General features: G+C 39.7%; 2 protein-coding genes across 2 annotated transcripts; both read right to left on the bottom strand.

Moving 5' to 3' along the window:
• Positions 1 to 2,027: 2,027 nt before the first annotated feature.
• Positions 2,028 to 11,363, bottom strand: cav1 (caveolin 1). The gene is made up of 3 exons (XM_077569203.1): positions 11,139 to 11,363; positions 9,389 to 9,571; positions 2,028 to 3,913 (listed from the first exon to the last, which is right to left on the bottom strand). Exons 1-3 carry the CDS (start codon positions 11,172 to 11,174, stop codon positions 3,572 to 3,574), a joined length of 561 nt encoding a protein of 186 aa, XP_077425329.1. The 5' UTR covers positions 11,175 to 11,363; the 3' UTR covers positions 2,028 to 3,571.
• A 1,143-nt stretch (positions 11,364 to 12,506) lies between these two features.
• cav2 (caveolin 2) lies at positions 12,507 to 17,312 on the bottom strand. The gene is made up of 3 exons (XM_077569204.1): positions 16,557 to 17,312; positions 15,473 to 15,660; positions 12,507 to 14,030 (listed from the first exon to the last, which is right to left on the bottom strand). The coding sequence occupies exons 1-3, from the start codon at positions 16,707 to 16,709 to the stop codon at positions 13,880 to 13,882; spliced, it is 492 nt and encodes a 163-aa protein (XP_077425330.1). The 5' UTR covers positions 16,710 to 17,312; the 3' UTR covers positions 12,507 to 13,879.
• Positions 17,313 to 17,587: the final 275 nt, after the last annotated feature.

Genomic DNA, 17,587 nt, shown 5'->3' on the forward strand with positions numbered 1-17,587 from the left:
TTAAACCCAAACAACTCTTGAATAAGTGGGGATATACCACCAATCAAAGTTTTACACACACACAAAACTAAGTTGATGCTGTCCCCCAAAAATGCCGATTTAAAAAAATCTATATATTGTGTTAAAAAAATATTTTAAAAAAACATTACGGAAAAATAAACTTGATATTATTCAAACACTGCAATAATCACAGTAAAAACATTTAAAATAATTACATTAATATGATTAAAGAAACAAGGATTCTTGTTCGGGTTGTTTTTAGGATTAAAATAAAAAGGGTGCTGAATCGAATCGTGATATATGCACTGTATTATACTTTTCCAAAAATGTGTCAAAAAAAAAGTGCCACATATAAGAAAAAGTTCCATATTACTGTGCTTGCCATGCCAAAAATTTAATTTTGTATTTATCCATTTTATCCACTAGAGGGAGATGTTTCATTGTGAAAGAAGGAACACTAACTACCACAAGCACTTTTTCTTTATCTTTGCCACTGCTTCTCTATCCCAGCATGCAACGTGAGGAGTTATTTGTACTTTGGTGGATTATGATTACCCGATGGATCTTCCGAGGAGGTAAAACGAGATTACATCATAAATAAACTGGTGGTGTAAACATAAAAAAGATGTGTACGTTGTGTGTGAGAGTCAGAGTTTGTGAATGTGTGTGATGTTGGTCAAAAATATGTTACATGAGGTCAATTACTTTCAATGGAGAGAGTAAATTGGATGTAATTTCCATTTCAATTGGTTCAAAAATACATGTGTTTGGGAGTTTTTAGATAGGAGGTTAGCCGCTACAGAAAGTTTTGCTAAAGTAGTCAGAACCCAACCAAACATTTTATTTTATAATTACAGTAAGTGTGGGGAAAATGCTTTCCACAAACCTGATGATGGATGCGGTGGTAGTCCTACTTTGAAGCGCTCCACCTCACCGCTCACCACAAAGTTTGTGGCACAAACATGGAGTTGATCTAACATACCTGCATCTCATCAACAATGGGCGACTCCACAAGAGAGCGCAAATTTCCCATGCAAACCTCAATGATCACTGTAAGTATAACTTAGTACATCCACACGATTTATCCTCCAGACATCACCCACAATTAATTTTGATATATTTTTTAAGGAACTATTTTAGCAAAAAAAATAAAACATATATATATATATTATTTTTTTTAAGATTTAAAGGTGACATGACCCACCTAAAATTTTATTTTTTGCTTTATATCACGGGCAAAAATGTATCTATTGTCAAACTGATGAACTTCAGACACTATCTGTTGTGTCTTTTGCTGTCATTTTCCTTCTTTTTTTTTGTGCAGGTATTTTTTTTAAACTGTATTTTGATCAAATGTTTTATTACTTTTTTTTTTACTTAAAAAAAGTTTGATATGTTGTAACATAAAACAAATTTTGTTGCATTTAAAAAAAATAAAAAGTTGTAGTATATTTATTTATTTATTTTTACATTTTCTCGTAACCGTTTGGTGTTAATTTCAGAATAGGTGACCTCAATGAAAACAAATAAAAAGAAGACAAACTATGCCTATTGAGTATTGATGTTGCAAAATTAAAGAAGCAGTGAAACGTTTTGTTGAAGAGACAGTGCGTAATTTTTTTTGGACATCTTGTGGTGAACTAATAGAATGCAATGACCTAAGCTCGAAGCGCATGCATTTTGATGCACGCGTACTACGGTGCCTCAGAGAAATCACACTTCGCATACCTGCCACCAATTCCTACATTTGCTAAGTTTGTCTCCTCTGGAAATCCGCAGCAGAAAGATGGCAGAGAAACATGTCAGCATCATGTAATGCTGTAATGTAATTAGGATGAACTGGAAATGATACATATTGCCTGGCAATGAGCCCCTCGGCTCCCATAAGCTAACTAAAAGTATGATTTTGCGTCTCTGTAGTAGAAAATAAGTATAGAAAAAAGCAACTAATTAAACTATTGATGTTGCACTTTTATAAACAAAAGACAATCTATTGATGTCGACACACACACACACACACACACACACGTGGTCATATTCAACTTTAATGTGCACAGCATTATATTGTACAAGTAAAGGCAAGGAAGGAGGGAAAAAACTTTATATATAAAAAAATATCACCTTTTGAGCCTCCTGTGAGGGGAACAAAAACAGCAGGTAGACTGAAGGACAGTCAAAGCGTTCAAACATGAAAAGCTGAGCGCTCCCCTCATCTAATGGGGACGTCACATTGAGTTCTTAAATGGCGACACACACAAAAGCACTTTGCATGAGCTTTTTACAAACTTTCAAAAAAAGTTGTTAGTTCTTCACGAAAAACGTTAACGCGCTAACCACAACGATGTTTTTCTTTTGTATGAGATAAAAAAAAAAACTCAAAAGCAAAGCGAGTCCAAGTCAAGTCTTTACAAGAAATCAGTCAGCACCTAGCTAGCTAGCAAACTAGCAAGCTGTACTAAGCTAAAACAAACAGACGCTTGCAGGCAGCGACATTCAGTTTTATTACGTATTTTCACATTGATACACAATAATGGATAGTCTGAGTCCCAAGTCTGTGCGTGTGTGTGCTGGTATGCTAGTTAGCCGCTAAGCGTAGCCGCCCCCAAGTTCCTTGCATTGTCAAGCAGGAGGCTAAAAAAGGTGAATTGTGAACATTTATTTTTCAAAAGATGAAGCGAGTGAGTGAGCAGCAGGTGGCGTGTTGGTCTTGAGGGCGGCGGACGGTGGAAAAAAAAGGGGGGGCGACGGGTTCAGTGTGTCGGACTGCAGCAAAGCCAGGTCGGGGGAGAAGGGATGGGGGGTGGTTTTCAGAGGTCACGGGGAGACAAAGGGATCAATGGTTGTTTTAGTTTAGTGCGGTGTCAGCAGGGTTCAGGCCGCCGCCGAGCTAGCGCTACGACCACCGTCTCTCCACCAGCAAACATGAACAAGGTGAATGTTGGTTTGTCTAAACCTGGTACACACATAAAGAGACCCCAAACGTGACAATAATAAAAACACAAAACCACAATCAAGTGTCAGAGTAAAAGAAGAAGAAGGCGCTGGGTTAGCTGCTAGCTGACCTGCTAACTCGTTAACTTACATTGCGGGTGATAGCGGCTTTGGCTTGTTTCTTTGGCAGTATTTCAGATTGTAAATTCTTGGCCATGATTGGACAACCAATGAGCTTTTGATGATTTTGCTCAAGATCAGACAATCAAAACAAGCTGAATTTCACATTCACGCAAACGTTATGGCGCTCTACATTCAGATACAGTGACGCTTTGACTGATATTACGCGAGTCGAAAGCCGGTTTGTTCGTAAAGGGGCGGAATCCGGCTCAAAATTGTACAGCCCCTTTCTCACTGTAACGGCCCTTCAGAGACTAATCTTTGGGCTTTTGTGTGTACCAGGATTTGAATAAATCAAAACATGAAGGAAAGGGAAAACACAAAGAAAACCACCCCACCTCCCTTTCCTTTAGCTTGGAATGTCCAACCTGTAAGAATGTCCTATCAGACTCTGGCCCCACCCTCACCCAATCCCCCCACCCCCCAATGAATTCCCATGAATCCTCCTCCGGATGGCGCCTTACACCTCCTTGATGGTGCTGATCCGCACGTTGCTGAAACACTTGCCCATGGCCTCGAAGAGCGGGTCGCAGAAGGTGTGCACGCAGATGGAGTAGACGCGACTGACGCAATGGATCTCGATCAGGTAGCTCTTGATGCAGGGCACCACCGCCCAGATGTGCACGAAGGAGAGGATGGCGAAGAAGATGCCCCACACCAGCGCCAGCGGGATGCCCACCAGTGCCGTCAGCAGGCGGTAGAACCAGTATTTGGTGACGGTGAAGGTGGTGAAGCTGGCCTTCCACACGCCATCGAAGCTGTACGTGCCCTCTGGCTCAGCGATCACGTCTACAAAGTCCACCTGAGGAATTGAAGAAGACCAGTGAGAAGGGACATTGAAATGGAAATGGACTTAGGTTGACTTATTCAAGCCAAATGTGGTCTTAATATGGTTTTCTGTTTCTCTAACGCGGCCTGGCATTTCCAACATGATCACCATGCCAAGTTGGGAACGCTGAAGGTCACGTTGAAGCGTCAACACAACACAGACGCTCCCTCTACTTGGTGAGCTCACCGTCAATATTTATCCTTCTCAACCTTGGAGATCTCGCAGTGTTCTCATAGAGGCAACATCAGCAAGGTTTTTAGATGAACTCCAAATGCCTCTGTAAGTGGACTAGACTTAGTTAGCTTAGCACAAGCACTGGACTCCAAAAACAACTTATTTTATTTATTTATTTATTTTAGATAAAAACACTTGAGTACCTGTATCAAGCATCCTTTTAGCATAAACTTGGTTTAGATTAAATCCTAATACCTCTGTCAAGTACATTAAGATTAGTCAGGCTACCTTAGCATAAGGACTGGACATGCTAAAAAAACATGTGCCTAACATACATTAGCATTTATCTAAATCCATAATCGTGTATCATATACACTAAGATAACATTTTAGATTAAATCTTGGTGCTTCTACTAAATCAATTGTGTTTAGTTATCCTAGCTTAGCATAAACACTGGACAAGCTGTATGCTATATGTGTGTAGCTAATGCTAAATCAAATTAGGACTTTACATCTAAATGTTGCTCAGCATGTTTACAATGCTAATGTTTGAGGTTTTAGATGGCACTCTTAATGCTTCTACTCCAATAAGCCTATTTTAGTCATGGAACTGGATATGCTAAAACAATTGACAATATAGATACTGTATATGTAAAATATCTAGTGTAAAAAAAAACTTAAACAACAATAAAACTCACGTTTTAAAATAGTCACAGTTAACTTAAATCTTCATGGAGCCACTCCGCAGAAGGAAAAAAGGCCTCTTGTATAAAAGTATTATTTATTTTATTTATTTATTCACTTTTAAGGTCTTGTTAAAACACTTGAGTGCTTATTTGGAAATCTCAGTGACTTCTGTCTGATGTGTGTTGCCGTTACAGAGTTTTTAAGAGGGCAGACTCTAGCAGTATAACAAATACAGAATTCCCCGTGAAAATCAGCAACATCTAAAAAGCTTTTTCTGAAGTGGAGTCTCGTGGAAGCGTGTGATCACCCCCTGTCGCCCTGGCAACTTTGTTATTGCGCCCAAAACAAAAGCGATGTGCTATTCTCAGAGCGCTATCTTCAAACAAAGTGGCACAGAAGTATGTTAATGGCTTCTTGTGTTGCTTTGAGAGGCTTCACACGTCACAGGAAGTGCCGACTCGGGACACATCCTGTTTCACAATAAAATAGTGACAATTGACAATACGCAATAAGCAATAAATCGTCCACTAGTGCTGGGTGATATGGCCTTGAAATTAAAAGTCATTTTTTTTCCATAAACAATGATTTTCTATTTTTTCCTCACATTGATGGGAGAGTAAAAAAAAAGATGAAAACCCTACACAGGAAGTGTCAGAGGTTGGATTCAAACCACGATCTTGAGGCAGACATGCATACTTCTACCCACCATGCTGTCTTTCAAAACATTTATTTTCTAAAGTTTTTTTTCCTCACAGTAAACTGGAATCAATCCCAGATAGCTACGTGAGAGATGCGGCACCCTGTACTGGTCGCCAGCTCATGTCAAGACATGGACAAACAATGGACAGGTCGCCAGCCAATGGCATGTCACATTTAGACAATGGACTGGTTGCCAGCCAATGGCATATTACAAATCAACAAGCATTGACTGGTCGCCATTGAATAAAGGGTACATGTAAACAAATAACTGACTGGTCGCCAGCCAATGTCAGGGACCATTTGGCCAAACGATAAATTTGTTTTTTAGCTAATAGCATGTCACAATCAACAATGGACTAGTCACCAATCAATGGCAATTCACACATAGCAATCAATTGATTGGTCGGTCACATCCAATGGCTCATCACATATAGACAAACAATTTATTGGTTGCCAGCCAATAGCATGTAAACTAAAAATCGATTGGTTGTAAACCAATGTAAGGTCAAATGTAGCAACAACAAAAAAGGATTGGTCGCCATCCAATGGCATGTCAGATATAGGCAACCAATGGACTGGTCATCAGCCAATGGCATAGTACAAAATTGACTGGTCGCACACCTATAGACAATACATAGTCTTCTTTCAAGCTAACATGTTGCTAGCATGTTTGTGGAATGTATAATAATATTTTTTCATTTTTAGTTGGTTTTTATTTTGTTTTTATTTTTGTTTTGTGTTTTAATTTGGTTAGTTTTTATTAGACATTGGAGTGGGTTTGTTCATTTCGTTTTTATTTTTGGGAAAATGCTTAGTTTTAGAATTAGATTTTTTTAGATAGTATTTTTTTTAATGCAAATTTTTTTTTTAAATAAGTATTGAGGGTAATAATGTCAACTAAATTTCATCTATTTTTTAAAGCCTTCTCATTTTCTCAATTGTAGTTATTTTATTATTTTTCATTAACTCATAAGAAGTCCTGATCCCAGATTCAAACCCCAAACCTGTGAACTGCGTGCAACGTGCAAACCCCTCGCCCACCATGCTGCCAACCATTGTCACTACAAGTTTTGAGCGCATTTAACCAGCAGCTTTCACAATGAACAAGCGCCCGCCTGCCCGCTCGCCTGCCTCACAGATCTTCCATTGAACGCTAGCGGCTGCTCTGGGTTATGGAAAGAGCGCGTCTGAATGGAAAGTCACAAGCGAGTGAAGTGAAGCGGCCCGCGTGGTTCTGATGCGGCCCGCTGATTGAGACCAGCTGCGGAAGCTGTGGCTCCCTTCAACCAGCCTGTATACTTTGTTGTGTGTACGTGTATAGCTTGCTGGAAGGGTTTCCCTCTGTGTGTGTGTGTGTGTGTGTGCTTGGCAGAGTTGAGTCAGTGACCTCAAATCGCCAGGCAACGACGTGGAAAACTTGACGTTCCCGTCCGGAGGTTGGGCGGCGAGCCCAAAAGGTGCTCCTCGCCTCGGAATGCTAGAGTGAAGGAATTCCTTTTTAAGTGGATTTTACGCACAAAATGTGGCAGCATGGTAGCCTAGTGGTTAGCATATCTGCCTCGCTGTTGAAAGATTCCGAGGATGAGTTTGTAGACACTCCTCCATGTTTCCTACATTGCAAAAAGATGAATGTTGGCTTCATTGAAGGCTTCAAATTGTCCTCGGGTGTGATTGTGAGTGTTTGTCTGGCTATATGTGTGACTGGTCGATTGGCTGGCGACCAGTCCGGGGTGTACCCCGCCTCTTGGGTTACATAAGGTTTTGTATTACATGTAATTAGAGACAGAGTAAGGAGTGTAATGAAATGTTTCCACTGGGGATGTTAAGATGTGGTCTGTTGTGGAGGAGGCTGGAGAGTCTGACTCATTTGTCATAAGATGCAGAACAGCAAAAGAGAAGAGAGGAATTCTTATTTCGCTTTGACACGCAAGCAAGATGTGACAAATGTGTGTGCATGTCTTGCAAGACCACTAGCTGACTTCTAGTTTGAAATATTTAGCAGGAATATCCTGAAGTGCTCAAGGAATGATGTCATGGCATTGCCGGATCATCATAGCTCAGGTTGGCTCTGATGCACTGCTTCTCAAATAGTTTTATATATTTATATATAATATTTTTCGATTGGAATGATGCGCAATCAAAGTGTAATTTTCTTACCCCTCGTCATTCCAGCTTGTTGCAAATTTTTGCGGTATGAACGTTTCAAATCCCACATGAGCTAAATAAATTTTCCACTTGTTGTCATTATTTTATGTATTTCTTTTTTTTCCGTTACAAAATCCAATCAATGCGTCTTGTGACAAGTTACAGTGTGACCACCACATGGAAGTTGACTTAATCCCGTGATGCAATGTCACCACGCTACAGAGTTTGCCCGCGTATTGGCTATGTTGAAAATTGGCACACACAAAAAAAATCATCTTGTCTACAAATCTATATCGTCCTGCGTTTTTTCTTTTTTTAAGACAAAATATATTGAAAATTCCCCAATTTGTTAAAAAAAAAAACCTCACCTAGTCTAATATATAAGTGTTGCTTTGCCACCAACTTGTGGCATCTTGGTGTCGAGGAACTATGTTGTAGTGAGTTTTTACAGCCTGCTGTAATAGAATAGTAGTAGGAACTGCTGTCAAGCACAGCTTACACCCAGACACTCTCAAGTCACCCCACCAAACTTGAACAGTTGGAATAGCTTGAATATGTCCACACACAAAAATAATTTTAAAAAATTGTGTGTGTTTGTGTGTGTGTGTGTGTGGGGGGGGGGGGGGGGGGCTGGCTTTTATTTTGCAATTTGGGGGAAAAAATTGCTAAAAATATATCTTAATTGTGCCCCCCCCCCCCCCCCCAAAAAAAAAATGCACAGTTTAAAGTTTGAACAGTTTGAGTTGGTCAAAAAATGTAGAAATAGAAAAACTAACAAATTTTACATATTTTTATTTTGGCTTTTATTTTTGAAAAATTGGGGAACAAATTGTGGTAGGAATAAGCCAAACAGTTGAAAGTGGTAATGGTTTAAATCAGTCAAAAATTTAGTAATTAGACGCAAAGAACAAAAAAATTGTAAATCTGTTTTTTATTTTGAAATTTTGAAAAGAAAAATTGTGGTAGGGAAAAGTTCAACAGTTTACAGTTGGAATGATTTGAATTCATAAAAAATCATAATTTTGGGAGACTTTTATTTTGAATTTATGGGGGGAAAAAATGGCCGGGATAAGCTGAACAGTTCGAAGATGGAAAGCTTTTAATTGGTCAAAAATTCAAAGGTACATGCAGGGTACTTAAAGTTACTTAAAACGATACATCCATGCATGGGTATTAAAATTACCCCCCAAAAAATTATATTTTGATTCATGCAATTTGTTTTGGAAGGGTTCAAACAATTTGACAATTTTAAAAATTGTAAATGCATTATCTCTGCTTCACAAAATGTCCATCCTGCCTGGGAATGTATGTAGGGTGTTCACTGTAATGATAAAGCTGCTGGCATTAGGGTGGTCACGTGGACTGGGAGTAGAATGGAAATATAAAGGGGTGTGGCAATATGAGGATACAAGCCATGCTCACAACACGGATGGGTGTTTCCCAACTTTTCCAGATTTTTCACACACACACACACACACACACACACTCAAACACACACCTCACTCCTACCGGCTGACAACAGGTGGCGCCACTCCACCACTCGCTTCATTTATTAGGGGGCGCAAAACTCAATGAAATAAATAAATAAACAAGTTTCAAAGTGGAAAGAACTCCCTTCTCCAAAAACAGGAAAATGCTTACGCCTCCTCTTGGCTGCGTTTTTACCCCCTACCCTAAAAAAATATAATAATCTCAATTGAGGTGACCGGTGACGTCATATGAAGAAGAAAAAAAAGATCCTCACCTTGACCACATCGTCGTTGATGCGCTTGGGGTCTCGGTTGACCAGGTCGATCTCCTTGGTGTGCACGTCGTCCGTCATGGACTTCTCGTTGAGGCTGTCGTTGTCCATGTCGCCGTCCTGCTTCTTGTTGTTGGGCTTGTAAATGTTGCCTTGCTTGCGGATGAAGGGCGAGTGCACAAACTCCTGCGCGAGACGGAGAGGGAGTGAGGGACGACGACGGCGAGGAGGAGAAAGGAGTGAGAGAGTGGAGTGCAGTGGAGTGGAGTGGAGCGGCTGCACGGGGTGGAGCGCGGCCACACCCCTCAAAACAGCCGCAAGGGGTCCTCGCCACACTCTCGCACGCGGCTTGGACGCACGTTGACCGTGCGTAATTACGCACAGGGAAACACCACCAAATGCGTATGTAGCATCCAGAACAGGGGTGCTCAAACTTTTTTCCAGGACAGAAACTTTTCCAAGAATCCCCCCCTCATTATCCTAACTGCCACAAAATCACATAAGGATTACCAAATTGCCTTTTGAGGGAGGAAAGCTGTAATGTTCCAATAACATATTCAGATCTTCTTTTACAGGGCAAAGAAAAAAAAAGTTGTAATGTTATGGGAATAAAATTATACCTCACAAGATTTAAGTTGAGATGTAAATAAATAAATAAAATAAAATAAAAAAATAAAAGGAGCTTGTAAGAATAAAAATATTTAAAAATTATAACACGGAAATAAAATTTAGTAGATTATATTAAAATATAATGAGGAAAAAAATCGTTACAAAAAAGGGAAAGGGAAAGGTCTCATCACCAAAAAAAAGACGTCACGATATACGAGATCGTAAAATATATAAAATCGTAATTTACAAGAGTTGTAAAGCAAAAAAATAATAATTATGAATTTTTTTTTAATATGAAAACCTACTACAAAAACAGGTGTCGTAAAATAAAGTTCGAAAACTTTTATGAAAATATTGCTAGCAAAAAGTAGCAATGTTAAAAAAAAATCTTAATTAAAAAAAATAAGACAAAGACTTATTTCTTATTTTTACAAGGAAGCCTACTTTTTGGATGATGTGAAGTCAGATGTTGAAAGGTTGTATACCTTATTAAAATAGTTGCACTTTTCCGAAATCCCGCAGGAATTAATTGCTTATTTTCAAGGGAAGCAGTCACTTATGATAACAAATTCATATTTTTAGAATAAACGTTGTAGTTGTTAAGTCATACAAATGTATAGTTTTGTGGAAACTTTCAAAGATAACATTAAGTGTCATCAAAATCTTATAGGCTGTAGGCTACCGCTGATGATACGCTTACCACACTTTGAGAATCACTTAATCTACAAGGTGCAAAAAACATAATTTTGCTTGCAAAATACAAATGTTTCAAAAAGTAGGCTAACCCAAGAGCACGTGGCTAAAAAATCAGCTCGTGATAGCTGACAGTGGCGCCTGTGCCAGTGGGGAAGTGACGTCATCAGTTGTGTGCGCGAGTGACTTTAACTTAACTTATGTTATGAATACAGCGTGCGCAATTTGCGTCTTTTACGCACGGAAAGTCCACGCGCAAAAGTCCCACACAGGCGGTGAAATGTCGCACTTTCGCGCTAATGCACACGCGTCGTGGGTCCTTCACATTCAATCAGATGGTGCGAGAGATCAGGGGGCCACACACACACACACACACACAAACGCAGAAGACGAAACCACATCACGCGCACGATCCACTCAAAAACACAAAACCAAAAGCCCACTCTGGTACCTCCTCTGGCTCGGTGCTCTTCAGTCCTCCAGCCATGGTGTCGTCCTTCTAGCGACAAAATAAGAATCCGGCGGCCGGGAGGCGTGGAGGTTCGATTGGGGAAAGAGGAAGGAGGTGTGTGCGTGGGGGTTCCCACGGTAATTTATGTGTTTGCAGGAAGCTTTTGGAGGAGCTTTTAGGCTGCAGGAGTGAGCGATGTGATCTCTGATGTGAGTGCGCGTGCGCGTGGAGGGTGTCGGGAGGTGTTGGTGTGGCGTGGAATGACTTGGAGGTAGCATACAAGCGGCTTCTTGTCGGCCGAGGGGTGGGCGTTAATTGGGAGAGACAAGGTGTTTATATACGCGCCGTTCAGCACAAGCCAGATCAAGTGGCACTGGCACGGACACTTTGCGGCATGGAGCAAATGGAAGAGAGAAAAAAAAAGAAAAACTGGCATGAATGGACTTTTACCAAGCTGCATAAGGGCTGCATTCAACAACAAAATAGTACAATTACAGTGGTGCTTTGAGTTACGAGTTCATTTTGTTCCAACTTCCAAGACCAAGCATAGAACTCACTCGCATGTCAAGTCAAATGTCCTTATTGAAATGACTTCAAATAGCATGAAACTTGATCAAAGAGAATGTAAAGAAAATAAACTGCTTTCACAAAGTGTCATTGCTGTGTTTACTGAAGTATTCGTTGGTTGGATATATGCAGGCATGTGCACACAAAGACGTTAAAGGGCGCTTGAGCACCTGCCCTTTTCTGGAACCTTAAAAAAAAAGGTGCAGTTTCTCTGTGTTTCTTCCGGCTTTGGCACAGCTTCGGTGTCAAATCAATATTTAAATTGAAAAACAAAGCAATTTCCAAATAGCTGATCTAGTGATGACGTTTGATACGCTCTGGAATGTTTATTAACAGCAATAATAACATACTTTACAGTATTGTGTAAAAACAAAAGACATTTTGAAAATTCTTATGTCAACACGTAGATTTCCCTGATGCAATCAGTTATTCAAAATATTTACTTGTTCACACTAAAAACATACAAAACACACACTTAGTGTCACATCTTATTGTGATTTTCCTTACTCTTGTGATAAACCAGAAGAAAAAAATGAGGCTACTTGTGTAGCCACATTATTCTGTAGGAATCAGCACTATAGATAGGATCAAGGTGGGGCACTATACACTCCAGCTACCCAAGCTTGAAAAAAAAAAAGGTTAGAACAAAATAGCCCTAATATTACAAGAAAAATAAATAATATTACGAAAAATAAATACAATATTTGAAATTACAAACAAAAATTATGTATTTTTTGTTTGTTTGTAATGCTTACTAGTAAAGTATATTTGTCGGAGAGAGAAAAAATCACTGAGATGGCATGATTTAATAATAATTTTTATTTATATTAGTTTAATGTTCAGAATCAGACAAAAACAATAAGCAGCCGGTGAATGTGCAACAAGCTTGCGTCCCCCCCTCCCTCGTTGGTCTTACAATATACAGTATATATACAGCCAACATAACATGACTCCACATTTATCTCGCTTTGTTAGAACGCCTTGTGTGGACACAAGCATTGGGACGGCTAATACTTATTTATGTCCATATATTTTACTTATTTATGTCCATATATATTTTTTTTTAAACAAGTCAAACTAAATGTGGTATTCAAACAGCGTTGAAGTGAGCACAAATTGGATGTGTCTAACCTCGACATACTTTGTCAGGATAAAAACTTTTCGTACGAGAATAAATCGTATATTTCCAAGATAAAGTTGTAATATCATAATAACAAAGTCAAACTTTCAAGGCTTCTTAAAGCCAACTATTGTTTTAACAATGACACATAATGACCTTGTGTTCTTATAAGTGCCGTAGGAATGTTTCCAAAATTTGCGAAAAAACTATTTCAAGAAAAAGTCGCAAGATTTTACGATAACAAATACCTGTTTTTAAGAGGAAAAAAAGTTGAAAGATTTTAGAGGAAGGTGGTATTTTTTCAAGAAAAAACTTTTCTTTCCAAAAACAGATTTGTTTTTTCCTGCCAAAAAGCCATGTTACAAAAAGATGCATGTTTCCAAAATAAAGTCGTAATATCATGATACTAAAGTCAAAGTATAAATGTTTTCCTCACTTAAGCTATTGACGAGTAATGCTGACCATTGTTATTATTAACAATCACAGCAAACATACAATAAATACTGCGTATAAGCCCTAATAATTCCAAAAAAAAAGTCTGTTTTTGAGAGGAAAAAAATTCAGCTACAACGGCAAATTCCTATTTTTTTAAGAGAAAAAAAATTTATGCTATTAGAATAAAGTCAGATTTTTTCCCCTAAGAAAAAAATGTCACCATCTTTACAAGAACAGAAACTGATTTTGTCAGCATAAAAAGTCGTATTCTTACAAGAATAAAGTCACTTTTTTTTTTCAAGATAAGTTGTAACATTTTAATATTAACCTCAAAGATTAATAAGGGAAGAAAATCATATTTCAAAAAGCGAATTGTTTTTAAATAATATTCTGCTTTCATTTTGAAAAATACTATTTTATCACCTATGTACGATTGTTGGCCTGGTAGCACACTTGCCTAGGCAACTGCAGTATGCTATTAGGCTAACACAGTTCTTATGATGACATTTCATAATAATTTATTATAACGCATTTTGCGAGACACCGTGCTAAAGGTCCAAACACGTCCATCTTGACAACATCTCCACGGAGACCCAAAGACTCCATCTTGTGTGAGTCTTTATTGGTCCATGTGTTGGACGTGGACAGAGGACAAGCTACTGCCCAGGCTGCGGAAGAACGGCGTGACAAATGTGTCCGTCAGGCTCCTCCACACCACCTGCAGGGACGGCAGCACCACCAGGAAGCTCCGGATGCTCGGCATCACCAGCCTGTGAGGGGCCCAACAGTTCAAAACGGTTACGACAGGGAATACAAGACGATGATTTGGAATAGAATCTGACATGAGATGGATGAAATTCATGGTCAAAACTTTAACGTCAAAAAACGCGGCCACTCCAAAGCAGAAAACGCGTTTCCCGTTTCCCCCACGGGAACTTCCTGTCTCCAAAATGGCCGCCAAAGGGCTGAAGAATGTCCCACCCCGGTGTCGAATATCATGTCGAGCATCCTGTCTGTTTTTCCCTCCTCCCTGCTCAGTGGAACTTTTTTTTTTTTGGCACATTTGTGCCAACTTTCCTAGGGCTCACTTTTTGGCAGGTGACCACGAGTGTTTCCCATCAAGGAGCGCTCTCTTTGGGTTAGCTTGTTAGCTCATTAGCTCGCCACCTAACAGCGTCCAGGTGGCCTGTGTGATGATGTCATCAGTCGAAAAACAACAACTCATGATTGTAGAAGTGTAGAGAGAGAAGGGCTCACTATTTTGCAAAGTGACGTCATCTGTATAAATAGCTTGTGTCAATGTTTGCCTTGGGAGATTGAGCAAACATCCCATAATAGTCTGCTGGGCTTTAAAGCTCACTTTCATTTCTGCGTATGCTCCCATGTTCAAACATCTATTTTTAACACAAATGACAGCATTTAGCGCATTAGCTTAGCATCAACTATTGTAAAATCCATTACTGCGTACTTTTTTTTACAGCAACTTTATTCCTGTAATTTTTTAAAGTTTATTTCATAACATTACTCTATTGTATTTGTAAATCTGCAACTTTTTCTTCACAGGCCATCCATCCATTTTCTTGGCCGCTTTTCCTCACAAGGGTCGCGGGGGTGCTGGAGCCTATCCCAGCTGGCTTCGGGCAGTAGGCGGGGGAATACACCCTGAACTGGTTGCCAGCCAATCGCAGGGCACACAGAGACAAACAACCACACTCACAATCACACCTAGGGACAAATTGGAGTGTTCAATTAACCTGCCATGCATGTCTTTGTAATGTGGGAGGAAACCGGAGTACCCGGTGAAAACCCACGCAAGCACGGGGAGAACATGCAAACTCCACCCAGGAAGGCCGAAGCCCGGACTCGATCTCACGTCCTCTGCACTGGGAGGCGGACGTGCTAACCAGTCAGCCACCGTGCTGCTTCTTCACAGGCGTAGTCTTTAATTATTATAAATAATTAATATAAATAAATATAAATTAATTATTATGTTAATGTGTTAATGCGTGTTTTTCCCCAAAAATATGACTTTATTGTAATATTACAAATTTTTGCTTGTAATATTACAGTACAAATAGTAAAAAATATTGTAGTACAACTTTATTATCTATCTATCGTCTCTCTCTTTCTTTCTTTTTTTTTAGCTTTGACAAGCGTGCTTATATTTTGTGTATATTCTCATCCTCAAAAGCCAGGAATGAGGGTCCTCTACCAGATGTGTACAAGACTGAGGACAGCGAAGACGAGTCCGAGGAGGAAGGCGAGGGGCACGGCCAGCAGCGCCCCGAGAAGCCGGTAGAGGCCCAACTTGACCACCTCGAATGTGGCGTGGCTGCAAATCCACACCCGGTCCACGGTTCGAGCAGACTCCGGCTCAGCAATGACATCATCAAAGCCCACCTGACCGGAAAAAAAGAAGAAGTCAGTGATTTCTACTTTGACTTTAGCATAACTGGGACTTGAAAACAAACGTGAGGGTGACGTCACTGGAAGATTTAAATCTGCATATTTAGGTACACGCAAGTGCCTTTAAGAAGCGGGACCTGGGTGACGTGTGAGCATCTGGGTGTGAGCTGTGGTCGACAGCAGCAAGAGTGTGCTCATTGTGTTTAGGTCTTTAACTTGTCTCCTGGCAATGAATAAATGGCACGGGCGACTGCGACTCTCCTTTCCCACATGTGAGGCCATAACAGTAAGAAACCCATAAAAAAATACGACATGACATAAGCGTGAATATATTGTTGGTGGCAAAATAGTTAAAGCAGGCCTACTATTATATAAAATATCCAAAATATAAGGTGTAACATAAAATACGACTAAAAATGAATTGACTGTGCAAAATTATATTTATTATAATATAGAAATTCCAAATATAGGGGCTAATAATAATAATAATATGAATATTATGACTAATATGAGTAGGAATAAATGAATTAATAATGCAATAACAACAACATTTTATACACTACCAAAAGGCAACATTTCTATATTTCTTGGGTAAAATACAAATAATCAAATACTGTATGAAATGTTATATGATCATCATGTTTATTTTATTTGACATATTCCCATTTGTAAACAAAATAATAATAATATGAATTAATATTGTGTAATATAATGTGTATACTTAACAGTACATACATATGAGGCTATTTGTGTATTTACATACAGTATAGGCTACAGTACTACAAAATATTGTAGAAGAAAGGATGATCGATGACGTTACTCTCCTTTGACTTCCGCATAGTCACTTGAAAACAATGGCAGGCTTTTTTTTTCTTTTTCTTTTTTCTTACCTTGAGGTGCGCGTTGACGTCGTCGGGGTCTCGGTCTTCGTGCGGGGACGCGAACACGTGCCCCTTCCGTGACAGGATGGGTTCGATGGACCTGTTGAACGCGTCCTCGTCCATGATGATGCTCGTGTCCGACTTCTCCTTCTCCACACCCATGCCGCTCACTCGCTCGGTACCAGTTAAAGAAGTTGGGCTTCTGCTTATGGTGGTTCGAGTGCGCCGTGAGCAAGCCGCTCCGCTCGTGTGCAGCAGCAGCAGTAGCAGCAGACAGCAGACAGGCAGGCAGGCAGGCAGCACCCCGCCCCGCGGACTGGAAGCAGCGTGGGTTCGACGGCGCCACAACAAGCTACTGTGCTTGCGCAGTCACTCAATGACCACTGCTGGCTTATTGTGGCTAAAGTACAGTACTCATACTTTATACTTCTTTTTTTTTTTTTTAAAGACTCTCGGTACATTTTAGTTCAACTTACTTATAGCTTACAATTAAAAAAAAAAAAGTATTATGCTAATACACCATTTTAGATAAATAGATAGATTTCATTCGAAGCATTATGAGGACTGTTGTCCCAGCAACAGCTTGCTTGCCATCACGTGACCACACAGACCTCCGTAAAGTGTGTCACTTTGCATGTTATTTGTTTCTGTGGCACGGTTTTGTCCACAATCTAGAACAAACTTTTTGTTTGGGAGGGAGGGAAAACTGGGCCACCAGTGTGAGTGACAGCTAAGCAGAAATACGTCAACCAAACAGTCGTTGGGTCCGGCCAATGGGAACAATAGAAGAACACGATCCTGCTGGATTAACACGCAAAACACAGTCTACAAGCGTGGATCCTTTCTCTATCTGTCGCCTTAAAGTGGAAGTCAACCTTAACATTTCTTGACAATAATATGTTATATATGACCTCATGGGTCTAAACATGACATTCTGATTAATATTAAATTTGTGGAATATGAGTTATGAAGCAAAATCCAGCTATTTTTATCTATCTCACCAGGCGGCCATTTTGCCGCTTGCTCTCGATTGAAGATGG

Source organism: Vanacampus margaritifer, chromosome 6, assembly GCF_051991255.1.
Source record: "Vanacampus margaritifer isolate UIUO_Vmar chromosome 6, RoL_Vmar_1.0, whole genome shotgun sequence".
NCBI classification, from domain to species: Eukaryota; Metazoa; Chordata; class Actinopteri; order Syngnathiformes; family Syngnathidae; genus Vanacampus; species Vanacampus margaritifer.